Source organism: Thalassophryne amazonica, chromosome 14 (genome assembly GCF_902500255.1).
Source record: "Thalassophryne amazonica chromosome 14, fThaAma1.1, whole genome shotgun sequence".
Lineage (NCBI taxonomy): Eukaryota > Metazoa > Chordata > Actinopteri > Batrachoidiformes > Batrachoididae > Thalassophryne > Thalassophryne amazonica.
This window is the reverse complement of record NC_047116.1, coordinates 67701331-67723179: the sequence shown is the minus strand read 5'-3', so window position 1 is coordinate 67723179 and position 21849 is coordinate 67701331. Positions and strand designations below refer to the sequence as shown.

The 21849-nt window shown below is 41.8% G+C and overlaps 1 protein-coding gene across 1 annotated transcript in view; it reads right to left on the bottom strand.

Moving 5' to 3' along the window:
• The window catches only part of rab3gap1 (RAB3 GTPase activating protein subunit 1), a 146880-nt gene that overhangs the window by 79048 nt on the left and 45983 nt on the right, over positions 1 to 21849 (bottom strand). Inside the window, exons 12-13 of the mRNA XM_034186125.1 lie at positions 10800 to 10892; positions 4351 to 4523 (exon numbers count right to left, since the gene is read on the bottom strand). Coding sequence (XP_034042016.1) covers positions 4351 to 4523; positions 10800 to 10892 — 266 coding nt within the window. The remainder of the gene's footprint in view (positions 1 to 4350; positions 4524 to 10799; positions 10893 to 21849) is intronic.

Here is a 21849-nt window from a genome sequence, read left to right as displayed (position 1 = left end):
TCGTTATCTTTGGCTGCTTTCAGTGATGCCGGTATTTGGTTAGACTCTTTCTCTCCGATTGTTCTGTCTGAGTTATTTTCATTAGTTACTTCATCCAAACCATCAACATGTCTATTAGACCCCATTCCTACCAGGCTGCTCAAGGAAGCCCTACCATTATTTAATGCTTTGATCTTAAATATGATCAATCTATCTTTATTAGTTGGCTATGTACCACAGGCTTTTAAGGTGGCAGTAATTAAACCATTACTTAAAAAGCCATCACTTGACCCAGCTATCATAGCTAATTATAGGCCAATCTCCAACCTTCCTTTTCTCTCAAAAATTCTTGAAAGGGTAGTTGTAAAACAGCTAACTGATCATCTGCAGAGGAATGGTCTATTTGAAGAGTTTCAGTCAGGTTTTAGAATTCATCATAGTACAGAAACAGCATTAGTGAAGGTTACAAATGATCTTCTTATGGCCTCAGACAGTGGACTCATCTCTGTGCTTGTTCTGTTAGACCTCAGTGCTGCTTTTGATACTGTTGACCATAAAATTTTATTACAGAGATTAGAGCATGCCATAAGTATTAAAGGCACTGCGCTGCGGTGGTTTGAATCATATTTATCTAATAGATTACAATTTGTTCATGTAAATGGGGAATCTTCTTCACAGACTAAGGTTAATTATGGAGTTCCACAAGGTTCTGTGCTAGGAACAATTTTATTCACTTTATACATGCTTCCCTTAGGCAGTATTATTAGACGGCATTGCTTAAATTTTCATTGTTACGCAGATGATACCCAGCTTTATCTATCCATGAAGCCAGAGGACACACACCAATTAGCTAAACTGCAGGATTGTCTTACAGACATAAAGACATGGATGACCTCTAATTTCCTGCTTTTAAACTCAGATAAAACTGAAGTTATTGTACTTGGCCCCACAAATCTTAGAAACATGATGTCTAACCAGATCCTTACACTGGATGGCATTACCCTGACCTCTAGTAATACTGTGAGAAATCTTGGAGTCATTTTTGATCAGGATATGTCATTCAATGTGCATATTAAACAAATATGTAGGACTGCTTTTTTGCATTTACGCAATATCTCTAAAATTAGAAAGGTCTTGTCTCAGAGTGATGCTGAAAAACTAATTCATGCATTTATTTCCTCTAGGCTGGACTATTGTAATTCATTATTATCAGGTTGTCCTAAAAGTTCCCTGAAAAGCCTTCAGTTAATTCAAAATGCTGCAGCTAGAGTACTAACGGGGACTAGAACGAGAGAGCATATCTCACCCATATTGGCCTCTCTTCATTGGCTTCCTGTTAATTCTAGAATAGAATTTAAAATTCTTCTTCTTACTTATAAGGTTTTGAATAATCAGGTCCCATCTTATCTTAGGGACCTCATAGTACCATATCACCCCAATAGAGCGCTTCGCTCTCAGACTGCAGGCTTACTTGTAGTTCCTAGGGTTTGTAAGAGTAGAATGGGAGGCAGAGCCTTCAGCTTTCAGGCTCCTCTCCTGTGGAACCAGCTCCCAATTCAGATCAGGGAGACAGACACCCTCTCTACTTTTAAGATTAGGCTTAAAACTTTCCTTTTTGCTAAAGCTTATAGTTAGGGCTGGATCAGGTGACCCTGAACCATCCCTTAGTTATGCTGCTATAGACTTAGACTGCTGGGTTCCCATGATGCACTGAGTGTTTCTTTCTCTTTTTGCTCTGTATGCACCACTCTGCATTTAATCATTAGTGACTGATCTCTGCTCCCCTCCACAGCATGTCTTTTTCCTGGTTCTCTCCCTCAGCCCCAACCAGTCCTAGCAGAAGACTGCCCCTCCCTGAGCCTGGTTCTGCTGGAGGTTTCTTCCTGTTAAAAGGGAGTTTTTCCTTCCCACTGTCGCCAAGTGCTTGCTCACAGGGGGTCATTTTGACCGTTGGGGTTTTTACGTAATTATTGTATGGCCTTGCCTTACAATATAAAGCACCTTGGGGCAACTGTTTGTTGTGATTTGGCGCTATATAAATAAAATTAATTGATTGATTGATTGTGTAGCCTAAAGAACTACACTGAGAAACCAGTTAAAGGCCTTTGCAGGTGTTTTGAGTTAATTAGCTGATTAGAGTGTGCCACCAGGTGTCTTCAATATTGAACCTTTTCACAATATTCAAATTTTCGGAGATACTGAGTTTGGGGGTTTCATTTGTTGTCAGTTATAATCATCAAAATTAAAAGGAATAAACACTTGATATATATCAGTCTGTGTGGAAGTTTCAGTTTTTGAATGGAATTACTGAAATAAATCAACTTTTTCAAGATATTCTAATTATAAGACCAGCACCTGTATTTATAAATTGTTTAGGTTCTTGTTATCATATACACTATTATTATGATTATTATTATTACTATTATTATCATTATTATTATATTTCTACTTCTGTCATTTGATTTTTAAATGGACCACAATGGAAATAAGTGTTTTTGCTTTCTTGTGTCAGGCATGTATTTTTGATGTATTTACAATTATATTATGTACTTACATTGAACTTAAAATCACTCACCACACTCATGCTTTTAATGTAAGGATGAATTAATGCCACCTGCTGGAATGGCATGACTCCAGAAAGTAGTTAGCAACATTCATTGTGCCGTTTTCACAGCGTTCCTCCTTGCCCCAAAATACATAAGCATACCAAACGTCAAATGTCAGCTCTCCACAGTTTCTCTGTGATTGAAGCTGCATGCATGCCCACCTGTTGTAAGCAGGTGCTTTTAATTTCACAAACAAAGATAGTGGCAGAACAAATTAAAAACACTGCACATTTCACCCATGGTACCAACATGAAACTTAAGTCACTCATGGTAAGAGCAACATGAGCAACAACCAATTGAGCTACAAAAACACAATAAAAAGTAACACTAACAACACCGTTAAACTTACATAAACCACAATAACAACATTTAAAACCTCAAAATCCCGAAATCCCATAGTGCACTGCAGCACAATGTCCATTGGTTACTGGTTTGTTAAAATTGCTAATTTCTCCAAAAATATTTGTCCTATCAACTTTCCGTTTTTGGCAGCATTCATCCTTGACCCAGAATATATAAGCATACTAAACGGCAAATGTCAGTTCTTCCCGGCTTTTGCATGATCAAAGCCATACACACACGCACACAGAGGCCACTTGGCTATTATAATATAGAAGATGTGTACATGCGGGGTTTACTTTGTGTGATTTCATGCTAATCAGTATCAAACTAGATTAGTTGGGCAAACAACACATTTTTGTTTATTTTAGAACTGCTCATGAGACAAACAGAACTGTTTTTGTTTTGCATTAAAATTAGTACTTCAGTGGTCTGGTTTATCACAGTCTAGCATTAGGGGTCTCCAATTGGTTCAAAATGCTGCAACCAGACTTTTGAAACGAAGCAGAAAGTACAACCACATTACACCCATTTTGGCATCCCTTCACTGGCTTCCTGTCCCAGTGAGATCAGATTTTAAGGTTCTGCTACTAACCTATAAAATTATTCATGGACTGGCACCTTCCTGCTTAGCTGACCTAATTAAACCTTACGTACCGGCCCGGGCTTTACATTCTCAGGGTGCAGGACTACTTTGTGTCCCCAAGGTGAATAATAAGTCTGCAGGTCACAGAGCTTTCTCTTATCGTGCGCTGTTCTGTGGAATGATCTCCCTGCGTCAATAAAACAGTCAGACTCTGTGGAGATTTTCAAGTCCAGACTTAAGACGCACTTATTTTCCCTTTCATATGGCTAGCATACTGGTACAGTTTTGTTTTACGCTTTTTACTCTTTTAATTCATTTATTAGTAATTGGAGCGGGCTGCGGCCTCAACTTTACCTAAATTCTGGGTCTTTTAGTGAAGTTTAGGGCTAGTGGCCGGCGATCACCTTAGTATTTCCTGTTTTTCTTGTTGTTTAATGCTGGCAAATTATACAGTATTTTTTTTGTCTTTCTGATGTCTGATTCTGTTTTTTCTCTCTGTTTAAGGTGCAGCTCCATCCAGAGATGGGAGTTGTATTCGTGTTGGCGATCCTCCTGTCCTGTGCGCCAATAGCATTTCTTGTATATTCATCCGTGAATTGTTCTGTGAATTGTTCTGTAATTTATGTTTGTAGCATGGCCCAAGCAGAGGGTCACCCCTTTGAGTCTGGTCTGCTTGAGGTTTCTTCCTCAGAGGGAGTTTTTCCTTACCACTGTTGCTCTGGGGGTTGGTAAGGTTAGACCTTACCTGTGTGAAGCGCTTTGAGGCAACTCTGTTGTGATTTGGCGCTATATAAATGAAAATAAATTGAAAAATTGAAACTGAAATTAAATTGATCTCACCAACAGTATGGAATTCAGTATGTCTGTGTTGAGTGGTGATTCCTCGGTGAATCGACGACGTCCAATGTGTTTACGAGCACTGTGTACCATGTTGGAGACGGACAGCCTGGAGATTGGCACGGTAGGTGCTGGGTCCGTCAGTTTAATCAAAGCAGAGCTGATGTCACCATTTTCTACAAAAGAAATAATGCAGCTCATCCTCAGAGTCACAATGCAAAACAGAGTCATCATCAACATAAAGGGAACAGATGAAGTCGAGGGAAATATTTTTCGTGTTTGTCACTGAGTGAATAGCGCATTCAGATAGATCAGTTTCACAGCTTGCAGTTTTGCAGAACTTTCCCATCAGGAGGTCTATGACAGATATGTTGGATGTTTCCAGACTCTGCATTTTAAACGTTCCTTCAAGTAAACTAGAAGGAAGAAGTGGAAAGCTATAGCAAGTTATACACAAAAGATTTTGCTGTAAACTGAAACTCAATCAAATTCTCTACATTTGTTCTTGTGACAGTACTGTTAATGGGGAGTTTCTGGCCAGTTAGTTAGACTTCACCTTCATTACAAAGTTCCAACTCAGTCAATTTCAAAATGATGTCACTAGTTACCATAAGAGAGAGTAAGGTTAATAGCTGTTGTCACGGCAGCAGTATGCTATGTGATAACAGGGCACTGCAGTCTCGTCTGAACCCTGCGTGATATTGCGAGATCTGACCACATATGGGGACCGCCACTCCCATTGTGCCATATATACACAGCATAACTTCACAAGGAAAAATGGTGTACTGTTTTGTTTTTGGCTGAAATCACCAAAGCAGTCACGAATTTTTTTTTTTTTTTCGGTTCCCAGTAGAGAAGGGAAGACGAGGCAGATGGGAGACGTCGTGTTAGTAAGTGTTAGCCTACACAGCTAAACAGAGTAGCTCTGTTCTCTCGCCTGTTAAACCCCCTCCACGTTTGTGCTCTGGGTCATAAACAAACCGCAACACATGTCCACTTTCCACCGCATCGTCACTTTTTCTTTGGATTTTCACTTTGACTGCGTGTAATTTGCCCAAAAACTCAGAGAAAATGCCCTATTTTTTCCCTAAAGTATAGAAATTACATCATATGCCTCATATTTTACACCTTTAGCGCCCACCCACAAACAAGACTGAGGTGCCCAATACAGGCAGGGACACACCAAAGCTTTCATGAATTGAGGGTTGTTTGCTTCTTTGTTTATTTTGTCAGTTCTGTCTTCATAAGAGAAAGACCATTGTGAAATGAGGAACTTGATGCTTTGAATACATTCAGCTGAAGAAAGTGCCCATGTGGTACGAGGTTCTAAGGCATATCCCCCAATGGTCATGTCCCCTCCGGGCATTTCCCCCCTGCTCTCCCCCCCTGGATATTTCCCCCTAGTCTTCTTACCCCCGGCACTTTTCCTGATTACACCCCCCCCACCACCGCCCCTGTGCATGTTTTCATTTGTACTACATTGTATTTACCTTTTAAACTGTACATACAACAGTAAACAAACAAAACATATTCCTGTTTTGTTGGGAGTTTATTTGTAATAACTAAATATTTACAAAACAAGCATGAAAAATTGACATTATTATTTGATAATTTGGCAAGTGTTGTATCAATAAATCTTTTCACATATGCAAAATATATATTTTTTTACTACATTGTCTATAGCTGCTAATTGCAGGCAGTACTGTAGATTGAACTCCAAAGGATCTCTAGTTGGCCACAATGGTTTGAATTCTGGGGGTCGATACACTTGGCGTTGTGGTGTGGCAGGCTCACCGGCTCCCAACTGGTGAACAGCAGCTCTGTTCATTGTTTGTTCCTTCTTTAATGTATCCAAAAACATCTAGATGTTTGTGTGGTGACAGCCGACACTAGCAACCATGCGGCAGTGCCAACCTTCTATGCTGTTGTTTGTGTGTGGCGGCCCTTCCTGTATTCTGGCGGATACATTCCATATAGCAAGGTTGAAAACTGGACCCCTGCGGTTTCTCCTACTTGGTGACTGGCAAAGGTGCCTTCAAATTAGTCGACCACAGGCTGGAGCTCCTCAGGCAGTCCCTCCTGAACCAACTCAAACAACGTGACCACATCTTCTGGTGGCACAAAGGCCAGAGCAGGCAACATCCTGGTTGCAACAGAGAGCTCGGGCATCAGCAGGATATCTCTCCTGAAGCCCTTCTTCCTGTACCCGGCGATGGTACACATCTTGGGCCAAGTGTAAAGGCACCCTTGCAGCTCTGCTTCCCCGGGGGGGAAATGACCGGAGGGTAAAAGGGCCGGGGAGAATGACCTAGGGGGAAGAGACAGGGGGAAAATGACCATGGGGGGGGGGTAATACCGTGGTATGGTACTACTCAAAAACAAATCAACCCAACTACTTGAAACTATCAACTGAGCCTGCCGTCAATACAGTGAAATCCTACTGCTGATCTGGATGAAAGGGTGGATCCCGAGAATGAGATTTGTACTTATCAGATCCATTCTCATACATTTATCCATGTTGTTACATGTATTTTGAATATTTTCTTTATTTCACTGTGTGCAGTCACACCAGCTTGTCATCATGTGCGAGCATCAGTTATTTCAGACAAAGTGTTTCGTGTGTTACGTCTTGGAATACTGCAGTGAATCAAACTAGTTCTTGGTCACACAGTGGTATTTTTTTTTCACACATAGCAAGAATGTGCAGGAACCAGTCCAAAATGGCAAATATTGCATAATCCGGTGCAGTTGGGAAAAAAGAGGCATGGTCAGTAGTGTCAGAACGCATTCACATTACCTCATCCAAACCTGCACGATGGCATCCAGAGCGCATGTTGACAAACGTTTAGATGACACAGACTGCTGTCAGACGGCCATAAAAGGGGCTGAAGACTGTCTGATGTCCAAACGTCTGGATGGCAAACACAGGACCAGAGTGGGAGGGAACGCTGTGTTCGCAGAACCATTTTAGTGCTGGGTAAATTACGTGATTGCGACTCACGGCTGGGGGTCCGGGGTTCACCAGTGGGGGTCAAGGGGGCAGTGCCCCCTGAAGCTATAGAGTTTTATACATCTAAAACGTTATTGGCGAGCCCTGTTTTAACTCATTTTAGGTGGTTTAAGGATCACTGAAAGAAAGAATAATAGACAAAAAATGACATTATGTTGTAATATTTGTAATACAATAGTTCTTCTTTAAATGTTTCTGTCAAAGTCTAAGTTAAAATAAATACCATTGAAAAGTTTAAAACACGTTAATATATGATTGGCATATAGCATTTGTTCTCTTCTTCAAAAATGACACACTGTACCTTTTTAATCCTGTGAAGCAGGCAAAGTTTTTCTGTCATGACAGTTTTTTTTCCAACATGTTTCAGTGGGATAGCATTATTATTATTATTATTATTATTATTATAAACAATATAACCTCTAATTGCCTTATGAACAAGAGCTGAAATGATTTGATTGTCAGTTTTTCACTGAGGCTCCTCACCTGCTCCTCCTCTCCTCTCACTCTCTCTCCTCTGACCCCCTCCCCCTTGCTCTCACCGTCTGTGTTCCTTCTACCTTTTTAGAAACAGGGAGCCTGTAAACTGTAAAATAAGCCGTAAACTTCTGAATATATTATCAGCATCTGCCGACACAGAAGCATTTCTGGATTATCAAACATTTTTCTGGAGGATTTTTTTTCCCCTTTAAGTCAGAGCGGCGTGTGTCTCTGTCCGCTCTAATCAATGCTTTCAGCGTTCTGCAGCTTCACAGAGTGCTGAAAGCAGCTGACTGCTGATGTCTCTCTTGTTTGTGCTTAGATAAGAAGAAAATAAGAAATACGAGTTCTGTCAGAAAAGTATCGGACCTTTTTATTTTTTTCAAAAACCATATGGATTTGAATCACGTGTGATTGCATCAGCCAAGCTTGAACCTTCGTGCGCATGCGTGAGTTTTTTCACGCCTGTCAGTTGCGTCATTCGCCTGTGAGCAGGCTTTGTGTGAGCAGTGGTCCACCCCTCTCGGCGGATTTTTATTGTGAATAAATGTCTGAACGATTTGGAGCTTTGCTGCATCAAATTTTTCCAGAAACTGTGAGAGACCTCCAGGTGGACACCATTCGGAAAATTCTGTTGGCTTTCAGGGACGATTTTATGGGGATTACACAGATTAAGGAGTGCTCCAACCGGTTTAAAGCCCGCCCACAGCTGCTGAGAGCGCGCCGCGCTCCGAGTACCGATCGACAGGCTGAATCAACCAGATCATTTCCAACGTGAAGGCTTTATTGATCCGGGACGTCGTGTGACTTCCACAAAAAAAGGCAGAAGGCGTGGACATCAGCACTTTTATGGCACATTCCACTGTTAAAGGATTTTTTTCATGGAAAGAAAAGCGGACGGATGCGCCACCGTGCCGTTCATGGCGCGGGACAAAACCACCTCCGTGTTGGTCTCACGGGACGGCTTTGAGATGGATTTCAGACGGCTGTCGGGGGTTTTCAGTCGTGTGACTAACCGAGAAATTGTGGATGAGCCTGGACATGCCAGAACATGTCCTGTGAGGCTTCATCACGGTGTTGCTTTGCGCCATGCGGCTCCACCGCGACGCGTGGAATTCGTCCGCTCCTCTTTCCATGACAAAAACTCCTGTAACAGTGGAATGTGCCGTTCATTTCCAAACTGGACGCTGTGTTTTATCTGGGACGTCCTCTGACTAGCACAGGAATTGCGGAAGACGCGGACATCAGCACTTTTTCGGCACATTGAGACAGACGTGCGGAGGAATTCCGCGCATCCGCTTTTCTTTCCATGAAAAAAACTCCTTTAACAGTGGAATGTGCTGAAAAAGTGCTGATGTCCACGCCTTCTGCCTTTTTTTGTGGAAGTCAGACGACGTCCTGGATCAACAAAGCCTTCACGTTGGAAATGGTGTCCACCTGGAGGTCTCTCACAGTTTCTGGAAAAAATTGATGCAGCAAAGCTCCAAATCGTTCAGACATTTATTCGCAATAAAAATCAGACGAGAGGGGTGGACCACCGCTCACACAAAGCCTGCTCACAGGCGAATGACGCAACCGACAGGTGTGAAAAAACTCACGCATGCGCACGAAGGTTCATACTTGGCTGATGCAATCACACGTGATTCAAATCCATATGGTTTTTGAAAAAATAAAAAGGTCCGATACTTTTCTGACAGACCTCGTATATTTCTTTTTCTTTAATTATTTGGTTGAAACTGCAAAATAAAACAAAAGTACGACTGTATAAACTTGAAATGCGGTCGAAATGGTACATTTTTCAGCAACATTTCAGTTCATTTTTTGGAAAAATCCGCGGTGGGTGGGACAACCAATTTGAATGCGAGTACCGGGCGGAAATTTACAGTACTGGGTGGTACCGCCTGGCGCCACCCACCATAGCTAGAACACTGGACATCATTATATGTGGCACATGCAGGTCATACCGACAGGCTTTGCCATGCCAGATCCATCTCGAGGTTCCCTCATATGTGCTCAAATCGTTTTGGATCCTGTTTTGCCACCATCAGAATATGTAAATTGTGCTCAGATGGTCCTCAGATTGCACATGGACCACCATCGGATAGGTGTCCCATGTCGACGGCACCCAGAGAGTTTTGAACATGTGCGTCACACTCAGGGCCGCCGGCCAATTTTGACCAACTATGCTGACTCTCGCAGATGGCTGTCAGAATGTTTTGAAACTGAAATCCCACTTTTTTGATGTGTGCCGATTGGTCATTCTGACGCCATTCTTCGTGATTCTGGCAATGTATGAGGGGGTATTAATCAGAGCAGTGGGAAGATATTGGCACTTTTGAACTCCACAGCTTGCTTGCATGATATTGAGGTGACATGCCTCAGAAACTGTAGTTTTCTGGTTAGGGTAGCCAGAGATCGGGACCTCAGCAACACACTGTGGCCCTTTCGTACACACAAGCTATACGTTAGAGTGAATACTACTAGACGTGAAGGTTACTACTGGATTACAGGTTCAAAACAGCTTAAAAATGCTTGATTCATCATGTTTTTCATCCAGATTTAAATGTTCAATGGGCAGATTTGATAATGAAATGGACTTGGATCCAGTAGGATAATTATAAATGGGGCGATGTAGTGTCAAATCAAGTGTTATCCATCTTTTACATTTTTATGTGTTTGATATTTAATGTTCAACATCTGATTTAAGCAGAATCTATGCCTGACAACTTGTATAAGACCTCTGTGTCATATGTAACAGAAATAACACCAGGCGTCCCTCAATGCTGGAATTTTACTTCAGATTAGTAAAAATCTCCCTCAATATCCCCCCTCCACAAGCAAGACTTCTTTTTTTATTACCTGACAGCACTATTCTTAATATTTTACAAACGCCATTAAAAGCAGAAGCAGAATAAGATAAACTATTGATTATGTCTGGATTAAAAAATACAACCTGTACTCTAACCTTTGTTCTCTTCCTCTGTCAGGGTTCTTCCAAGAACATCTTCCGTAGACTCCTTCCGACAGCACAGCTTGTAGAATTCTGTCAGCGAGTCACCTGGGTGGGTAGAGAAAAACACAGTTACTTGAATTATGTATTCCCCCATGTATGTTTAGGGGCCCAACATCCCACCTGCACGGAACAGTACACAGCGGTGCACACGTGTCATTTTCACAGCCTATGCCATATCACCACCAAGTCTAAAAATGAAGTGTGGCCAGGCACAGTGCCCATGCATGGGTATCGCATGGCAGCAGAATACAACTGCACCTGAGATGAGGAAAAACCAAGGCTTTGTCAATTAGTCTGGTTTTTAAATGAAAATGTAGACTGGTGATAAGGCATCATTCAGGTGCGTAACAAAACCTGTGCTTTGATACAACAACACATTGCTCAATCTCTAATCGCACACTTCAATTTGAACAGAAAAGTGAAAAAACCTCACTTACTCCATCTTTGGATCAGCAAGAACCCCAGCTCTATGGTACAAACCGTTTTAAAGTGACTCAGAGTGAACAGCCTTTATTCCACCATTAATAGCCACTATAATCACTTACTAGTACATTCCCTGAATGCAACATTAATTTGTATAGATGATGATACTTCACATCAGGTAAAGTTGGGCTGATAATAAAAGGTGGGCCGATAATGCCAGTATCCACCCACTATTTTGGTCTGCTCTGGAACACACTGTTTATACTGTGGTTGCACAACGTGGCAGCAACAGTCCACATTCAATACAATCCCTATAGGACAATAAAGTATTGTTTTAAAAGTATTCACTGTATTAAAATATTCAAATGTTTTTTGTTTTTTTTAGATTCTGTCTCTCACAGTTTGAAGTGTACCTACAATAAAACTTACAGATCTCTCCTTTCTTTGTAGGTGGGAAAACTTGCAAAATCGACAGTACATCAAATACTTATTTGCCCCACTGTAGTAACCTATATCATAACATCATATACATCACCTACATATTGGTTGGCCAGCTCTCATCCACTGAGCTACCTGCTCCAGTAAAGGTACCAGTGCACAGTACACCAGTGCTGACTTCACCAGCAACTGGAAAAGGCAAAAAAGAAGCTAATCTATCACCTGGTTGTGACAGATACTACTTTTGAGAGGTGATGGTGGACCAGTTGTTTGCCTTGGCTTTTGCTATCCAGGGTAGTTTCATAGCATGATGCGACCTAGATATTTAAGGATATTAACTTGACAATACAGTGGATTTGAAGTCATTATAAATTTCAGTCCTGCTCTCTGTCCAAGCTCCTGTTGAGTTCTTATCCGAACAGCTCTCCTGGACACTTGGCTGCATGTGTGCTGGACATGAACACGGGGAGAGCATGTAAACTCCACACAGAAAGAACCAGGTGGGAAGTGATCCCTGGACCTTTTTGGTATGACGTACAGTACTAACCATTAAGCCACGGTGCCACCCAAGTTATTTCCTCACTATGTAATTTAGAATTGAGCAAATAAAAGTCTGGAGCTGATTTCAAGTGGTGAATTTATCAGCATTTAAATTTGTTGTTGCTAAATATCCACAAGCAGCTGCAGCTTTGTTGGTCACCAGACTGCAGCTTTGGAAATAAAAGAAAATGACAAACCAAACCATTTCAAGCCACATATATCATCACCAAACCTGCTCCTAATTTCAATTGTACACATCAGTGCTTCCCATGATTAAGAAGTCACACACCCTTGTGTACATCCTGAGGAAGTTAGCACACACCTTTCTGCCATCACCCCCCCCCCCCCACACACACACACACAATTTAACAGTAACCAATGTTGTTTAAAAGGGCAGGCAAAGACCAAAATTTGGTCCTACCAAATGTGGTGGTCTCGGTCCGGATCAAACTGAACCATGGTCCAGTGTGAAAGCATTTTTTGGATAGTTCAGACTTTTGGACAAATTGCAGGAAGGAGACAAGTTATCACAGGGTTCTAACCAGACAATGGAACAACGGCGTTATGCCATTATAGTGTTATCAGAGAGCCGTTATACTGTGCTCTGCTCTCAGGTAGTTTTCTCAAATCCAGCCAGGCTGTTTGTGCTGAACTACCCGCTCGCCTGCAGAGAACCCAACAGAACAATGCTGCAGCTCAGAGAGAGCACAGCGAAAAAAAAAAACAAAAAAAAAAAACTGTCAAAGTCTTCCAATAAAAAGAGCTTTGAGGACTACAGATGGAAAGTAGCTTTTAGCTAAATCTGGCATATTTACACTAAGGCATGAAAATGTACAAAGTGTTCATTAATGTGCATTGTCCTCATCAAATAAACAATAGAGCAGATTTACTCTTTTACTTCTTCCCGTTAACTTCTTTCAGAATTTTTTCTTATTATTGTTGTTTATGCACGAATGACCCCAGATCAAATTACTTGTATGTGAGAACTTACTTGGCAATAAATAAACCTGATTCTGATTTGACAATCAAATCAGTCCAGATTTAGCTCTTGTTCAAATAAGACAATTAGGGTTTTATATATATATATATATATATATATATATATATATATATATATATATATATATATATAGTTTTTTAAGTATGCAATCCCACTCAAAAATGTTGAAAAAAATGCTAAACTGTCAACATGAAAGAAAACCTTACTGGATTAAAGGTACAGTGTGTTATTTTTAAAGAAGAGAGCAAATGCTATGTCCATCAAATGTTAATGTATCAAGTATCAAGTCGTCCTTATTAGCCCCTCAGGGGCAATTTGTTCTGCAGCCAGCAGTAGAACACATTCATACATACATAAACATAACATGATCTTAAATATGGCGTGAAAACTCACCAAACAGTAAACATAATAACACAATAATAAGAAAACCTAGTTAAAAACCACTCATCTGATAGTGTTTAAAAATCTAGTAACAGTGGGAATAAAAGACTTCTTCTACCCATTGGTCTTACATCTCTGGTCTCAAATCTACGACCAGATGGAAGCACTGTGAACTCAGGGTACAGGGGTGACTGGAATCATCCAAGCTCGACCTCGCCTTCTTAATGGATCTGTTTTTATATATAGATGGCAGGTCGTTTTCAAGAAACACCAGCAATCTTGTTGTACTCATTTACAATACGATGCAGACAATTTTTGTTTTTCAAAGTTCACAGCCGAGTGTAAAGTGGCTGGGATGAGGATCAGCACCTCTAAATCTGAGGACATGGTTCTCAGCAGGAAACCGATGGATTGCCTACTCCGAGTAGGGAATGCGGTCTTGCGTTCTTGAGTTCAAGTACCTCGGGGTCTTGTTTACAAGTGAGAGGACAATGGAGCACGAGACTGGCCAGAGATTTGGCACAGCAGGGGTGGTACTGCATTCACTCTGCCGTACTGTTGTGAAGAAAAGTGAGCTGAGCCAAAGCTCTCCATCAACTGGTCAATCTTCATTCCTACTCTCTCCTATGGTCATGAGGGTTGGGTCATGACTAAAAGAACTAGACTGCAGGTATAAGCGGCCAAAATTGGCTTCCTTAGGAGGGTGGCTGGTGTCTCCCTTAGAGGTAGGGTGAGAAGCTTGGTCATCAGTGGGGAGGTCGGAGTAGAGCCGCTGCTCCTTCAAGTTGAAAGGAGCCAGCTGTGGCGGTTCAGCCATCTGGGTGCCCCCTGGGTGCCTCCCTAGGGAGATGTTTCAGGCACGTCCAGCTCTCGCTGTTGAACCATTAGCCTTGTGGCTATGTAGCGATAGGAAGTTTGAAAGGATATCCCAATTTGGCCTTACCCATAAAGTTTCTCTATATGCAAATGACCTCTTGCTTTATGTCAGTAACCCAACCTCATCCCTTCCAGCTATTTTGGATATCTTAGAACAATTCAGGGGGTTATCTCGCTATAAAATTAACCTGCCTAAAAGTGAGTATCTTCCAATTAATTCTTCAGCAGAGACTCTCCCCTCCACTCTTTTCTCCTTTACAAAAGCAACCCAAGGTCTAAAATACCTTGGCATTATTATAACAAAATCACTCCCTGATTTATTTGCAAAAAACTTAAATACGCTGTTGGAGCGATGTAAATCAGATTTAATGAGATGGTCCACTTTACCTCTGTCACTTCTGGGCCGTATCAGTCTGGTCAAGATGACAATACTTCCGTGCTTTCTCTATATTTTTGAACACATACCACTGTTTATCCGCAAATCTTTTTTTTCCCCACACTTGATCAATTGGTTAATTCCTTCTTATGGTGCAACAAACAAGCTTGCATTAAGAGATCAACTCTCCAACTTCCCAAATCTCTCGGAGGGCTAGCCTTGCCTGACTTCCGCTGATACTACTGGGCTAGTAATATTAATAAAATCCTCTTCTGGAATGTTAAGATTGCTCCCAATAATTGCCCACTATGGGCCAGCATGGAGCTAGCATCCACACCTGTCGCTTTATGGTCAGTGGTCTGCTCACAGCTACCCGTACCAACAAAATGTATAGCACAAAACCCCATTGTTTCAGAGACCTTAAAAATTTGGAATCAATTTAGGAGACAATTTGGCCTACACTCATCTAAACTAGCTCCTGTTTACCAAAACACTTCATTTCTTACATCCTGTTCTGACGCAGCCTTTAAATCCTGGTCAAACAAGGGTCTGCAAACTATTGATGACCTCTATGTTGATGGTGTTTTTCCCTCTTTTACAGACTTATCAAAAAATTTCACTCTCCCTCAGTCTCATCTATTCCTATTCTATGTTTCTTCCAGATTCATCATTTTGTACAAAATCAGTTCCCTCACTTCCCCAATCGCCCCCCGGAAACCTTGATGGATTCACTTCTCTTAATCAAAACAACACAGAAATCCCAACACAAAAATCCCTAACGTCAGTGTTATATGATACAATTTTTAAGATGAACCTGACCTCCCTGAGGGCTATCTGGGACCAGGACCTCAGGATCACAATCTCTGAGGAACAATGGGATCGCATACTTAGTCTAGTCCACACCTCCCCTATATGCGCTAGGCACAAACTTTTACAGTGCAAGATCTTACACAGGAGCCATTTCACTAATGCAAGATTAGCTAAAATTTATCCAGACAGAGTTGACTCTTGCTACAGGTGTCAACTGTCTCCAGCCGACCACATGCACATGTTTTGGTCCTGCCCCAGACTTTAACGACTTTTGGCGTGCCAGCTTCATTACATTAGGAAAGGTCCTTCGCTGTACAATGAACCCTGACCCCCTTGTCGCTCTTTTTGGATTGTCCCCAACCCCTGGCTGGTCCAAATCTTTACAAAACATTATTGCTTTCACCACTTTGCTGGCAAGGAAGCTTATACTGCTTAAATGGAATCACTCATCTCCACCCACACATAATAGATGGATTCAAGAAATTTTAAAATGTGTGAGACTTGAGAGGATCAGATTCTCCCTTAAGGGCTCTATACAGGCCTTTCATAAAACCTGGCAGCCCTTTCTACATTATATAGGTACCTTACATACTGATGCTGTAAACCAATGAAATACTGAGATGTTGACCTTTTTTCCCCTTTAAATTATGAGTATTAGTTATTATTCCAATCCCCCCCGTGTGTTTGTACGTTCCGTCTCTTGTGGTATGAATGAGTAAGACTGAGAAGGCTATTGTGTGTCAGGGAAGGGGAAGTCACCCCCAACACACTGTCTTAATGAAGACATTGTCTACTGTAAAATGTTCATCACATTCTGATCATGTCCACTGGTTGATGTCAGAACATCCTTGTCTCTTTTTTCTGTACCCTTCCCTCAAATGGAAAAATCAATAAAAATAATTGAAATAAAAATAATAGGCAAGGAAAAAATAAAGCGAAAAATAATTTTCCACACACATTTATTCAAAACACACAGCAAACTATAATAAACAACTGTTTTGACACTTTATAAAGGTAATTTGAGGTCTTGTGTGAAAGACTGTACAACAATAAGATTCAAACAATCAATCAATCAATTTTATTTATATAGCGCCAAATCACAACAAACAGTTGCCCCAAGGCGCTTTATATTGTAAGGCAAGGCCATACAATAATGTGGGGCCAAGTACAATAACTTCAGTTTTATCTGAGTTTAAAAGCAGGAAATTAGAGGTCATCCATGTCTTTATGTCTGTAAGACAATCCTGCAGTTTAGCTAATTGGTGTGTGTCCTCTGGCTTCATGGATAGATAAAGCTGGGTATCATCTGCGTAACAATGAAAATTTAAGCAATGCCGTCTAATAATACTGCCTAAGGGAAGCATGTATAAAGTGAATAAAATTGGTCCTAGCACAGAACCTTGTGGAACTCCATAATTAACCTTAGTCTGTGAAGAAGATTCCCCATTTACATGAACAAATTGTAATCTATTAGATAAATATGATTCAAACCACCGCAGCGCAGTGCCTTTAATACCTATGGCATGCTCTAATCTGTGTAATAAAATTTTATGGTCAACAGTATCAAAAGCAGCACTGAGGTCTAACAGAACAAGCACAGAGATGAGTCCACTGTCTGAGGCCATAAGAAGATCATTTGTAACCTTCACTAATGCTGTTTCTGTACTATGATGAATTCTAAAACCTGACTGAAACTCTTCAAATAGACCATTCCTCTGCAGATGATCAGTTAGCTGTTTTACAACTACCCTTTCAAGAATTTTTGAGAGAAAAGGAAGGTTGGAGATTGGCCTATAATTAGCTAAGATAGCTGGGTCAAGTGATGGCTTTTTAAGTAATGGTTTAATTACTGCCACCTTAAAAGCCTGTGGTACATAGCCAACTAATAAAGATAGATTGATCATATTTAAGATCGAAGCATTAAATAATGGTAGGGCTTCCTTGAGCAGCCTGGTAGGAATGGGGTCTAATAAACAATAAACACAAATGCACATTTTGAACAATACAACAAAATGGTCTATGCAGTTTGTTGTCCATTGATATGGTAAACAGTGCTTTACGCAGAGAAAGCAACAGAGTTATCCAGTAACATTCACATGCAAACTAGTGGAGCAATCCTGATAGTTACACACTCTTTGTTTGAGCACGTGAGATTGTCATCAGAGGCTCTCCGTGTGCTTCACTGATCGCTGTGCGTAATGGTGCAGGGCGCACTGAGTATGTACTAAAAGTATATACTCGGGGCGCTGGCGAGCATCCAATGGAGTAGGTCGCGTTTTGGGGAGCTCCACTGAATCTTCTTTTTAAATTCCTTTTTGGTGCTGACTTAACTTCAAACAGGTGCAAGTTCGATGTTTTAATCACCTGTGCATGTTTTTTTGAGACTGACGGCGACCGACCTGCGAAACTTTGCTTACAAACCTAAAGGAAAGTTAACCCAAGCAGCGGCTAAAGCTAACTCCGAGGCAGCGCAGACTAACAAAGAAGACGAAACAGAAACCATGGCTGACGTTAAGGCAGAAATCCTCGCAGCAATAAGAGGAGATATTTCGGAGCTACTCAGTTCGGAGTTGAAAGATATGCTGACTACCCAATTTGAGGAAATAAAAAGTGAGATAAAAGCTGTGAAAACTGAAGTCGTTGGTAATATCGCACTGCTGCACTCGGACCTGGACTCTGTGAGAGGAAAAGTTACAGACATGGAGCAAAGCCTGACGATGTGTTCCGACGATGTAGCGAACCTGCAATCCACGGTCAGCACTCTCAAGGCCGAGGTGAAACATTTACAAGAGAAGTGCACTGACATGGAAGGAAGGATGAGACGCTCAAATATCCGTATACTGAACGTCCCGGAGGAGAACGACTCGACCCCGTCCTCTGTCACGCGGCTCCTGAAAGAAGCTTTCAACATGGACCCGGAGGTTCTGATTGACCGATCACACCGTACCCCGCAGTTTCAACGAGCAATGGGGAAGCCGCGTCCAATTATTGCTAAACTTCATTACTACCAGGACTGCGTCGATATATTCCGCCGCGCTCGTCAGACAGGCGGCGCTCTCAAGTATCACCAGGCATCCATCTCCATCTTCCCGGATTACCCTCCCAGCGTGGCTCTGGCAAGATCTGCTTTCAACGACGTGAAGCAGCTGCTGAAGGGACGAACGGGAGTGCGTTATGGAGTTCTCCATCCTGCGAAGTTTCGCATCTCATACAACGGGACCGAAAAAGTCTTTTTAGATCCAAAGACTGCGATGGCCTTTGTTCAGAAGAACATTATTACCGAAGATGCTGCGATTACAGAGGAAGACTAGTTTTATCTTCATTTATTTACGGTCGGTGGTAAGTAAGAGGACATTTCTTTTCCAAGAAACATTGGCTACCAATATAATAATAAGGTAAAAGCTGATGTTATATTACTAAACACCTATTTTTGAATATGTTTACACCTGTTGGGCTATAGTTATTTATATACATAGACACATTGAGCACCTTTTAAAAATGATGTCTTGGTGGAGTACCGTGCTTGGAGTCCCCAGGAATAAGCACATACGAGGTCTGTCCATAAAGTATCGTACCGTTTTATTTTTTTTTTAAATTATATGGATTTGATTCATATGTTTTCACGTCAGACAAGCTTGAACCCTTGTGCGCATGCGTGAGTTTTTCCACGCCTGTCGGTGACGTCATTCGCCTGTGAGCACGCCTTGTGGAAGGAGTGGTCCCGCCCCGTCGTCGGATTTTCATTGTCTATCTTGGCTTTCAATGCTTACCAGTTCAGTAAGTATCAGTGAAATTGTGGAGAGCTGGACATGTCCAAACTTGTCCTCTGACACGCCGAAACGGAGGTGTTCCTTTGTCTCGCTTCCAAAGCGAATCGGTCGTGACGCGCGAAGCCTCCGCACGGCTTTCCATGACAAAATCTCTTGTTAAAAGTGAAATCTACTGGAAAATGGCTGATGTCCAGCTCTTGTGATAACCAGAGAAAGAGCACACAACGGTCTCGTATCCACAGAGCCATCAGCTCAGAAATGGTCCGGTGGCTTGTGCCGTGTCGTTGCAGCTCGGAGCGCGGCGCGCTGAGCGTCCTTAAAGGGGTCCTTAAAGCTGTACTAACTGACCTTATTCTCTGTGAAGCCCGTAAAATTTTCCAGGTGCCAGTCTCTAACAGCTTCTGAAAAAATTCTGATGGAAAAAAACCCCAAATCATTCCGCCATTTCCAGACAATGAAAATCCGATTGTTGTATGGCTGGGGGGGCCTGGCTGCTGGTTTGTTTGCCTTTTGTGTTTCCTCCCAGGTGGCGTGCATTTGGGACTGAGTGGCTGTGTTGCTGAGGCTGTTAGGACTTCACCCTGATCACCTGCGACTCGTCAGGACTCACAGCTGAGGTGCATCTGGAGGGATTGGAGTATGTTGGCATTTAAGACTGAAGTGCACAGTGTGCACTTGCCAGAGACTCGACCTTGTGACCAGACGGGTGAGATCGTCGTCTTGGGAGCCATCTCATCAGCAGCGGACGCTGAGAATGTCCAGGTTTGATGCACGGTCTGTGAAAGAGGAGAGGGTGAGGTCTCACGCTCGTCAGCACACTTCCTGAGGTACGTTGGATTTTGTGACTAACAGTTATACAGTCAGTAAATGTGGTGTCCCTCACACCTTATTGTATTGAGCTGTATGTTAGTCATGTATCAGCTTCCACTGCGGTGGTGATTTGTGAACGGGATGTTCCATGCCTGCAGGTTGGAAGCTGATCAGTAATCAAGCCAGGAAGTGTTTGCTGTTTGTACACCTTTAAGTGTTCTGTGTGTAGAGTGTGGACTCACATAATGGTTCCTTCTTTCACAGACTCGGTTGTTGCGGCCACCTGGGGGGTGTCGGCGGGGTCCTTGGGTCCGAAACAGCTTCTGGCTCCGGACCATTAGCGCTGCTGGGAGCGCACCACGCCAGACCGCACCTGTTATTATTATTATGATCACTGTTATGTATTAAATTCAGTTAGCCTTTGTACCGTGCTCTGCTTATTTCATACTGGGTCCTTCAAACGCTGGTCGGTTCTCCGAGCTGCGTCCGACACATAACACCGATGACGGGGTGGGACCACTCCTTCCACAAGGCGTGCTCACAGTCGAATGACGTCACCGACAGGCGTGGAAAAACTCACGCATGTGCACAAGGGTTCAAGCTTGTCTGACGTGAAAACATGAATCAAATCCATATAGTTAAAAAAAAATAAAAAGGTACGATACTTTATGGACAGACCTCGTACATATGTGTGAATTTAAACGTAGGGTTTGGGTTTCACCACGTTCTTATAATTGGTGATAAAGGGAGGGTTGTAACTGCACCAGTACCAAAATATGTATATTTATTTTCTGAAATCTGTGTCTTCTTGCCAAAGCATGACTTTATTTATACTATTTCACTAAAGATTAAACATGGTAAATAAAGGTCAGATGAAGAAAAGAGCTTTGGGTTGTCAAGTTAACCTTATAAGTTGGAATGTTAAATCTTTAAATCATCCTGTGAAGCCTAAGAAGGTACTCACTCATCTTAACAAGCTTAATGTAAATATTGCTTTCCTCCAAGAAACACACTTGCTCACAGCAGATCATTCCAGACTACAGGGAGGGTGGATAGGACAATCATTCCACTCCAATTTTAATAGCAAATCCAGAGGCACAGCCATTCTAATTCATAAAAGTGTTCCATTCACCCTGTCTAAAACTATAACAGATTCCCACGATAGATTTGTTAAAGTTACAGGAAAGTTATATGAAACACCTGTCATTTTAGCAAACCTCTATGCACCTAACTGGGACGATCACTCATTTTTTACCAATTTTTTCTCGCAGCTGCCTGATATGGACTCCCATCATCTTATATTAGCAGGAGATTTCAATTGTTGTTTTTCTTCTTTGGACCGTAGTTCAACCAACGCTTTACACTTAACTAAAGCTGCTCAGGTAGTTCAACTCTTTCTTCGTACATTTGGTATCTGTGACGCCTGGCGTTTTCTAAACCCTACATCTAGGTCATATTCCTTTTTCTCTGCTGTTCATGAAACATATTCACGAATAGACTATTTTTTATAGATAAAAATCTTATACCCCTTATTACCCAATGTGATTATAATGCAAATGTTATCTCAGACCATGCCCT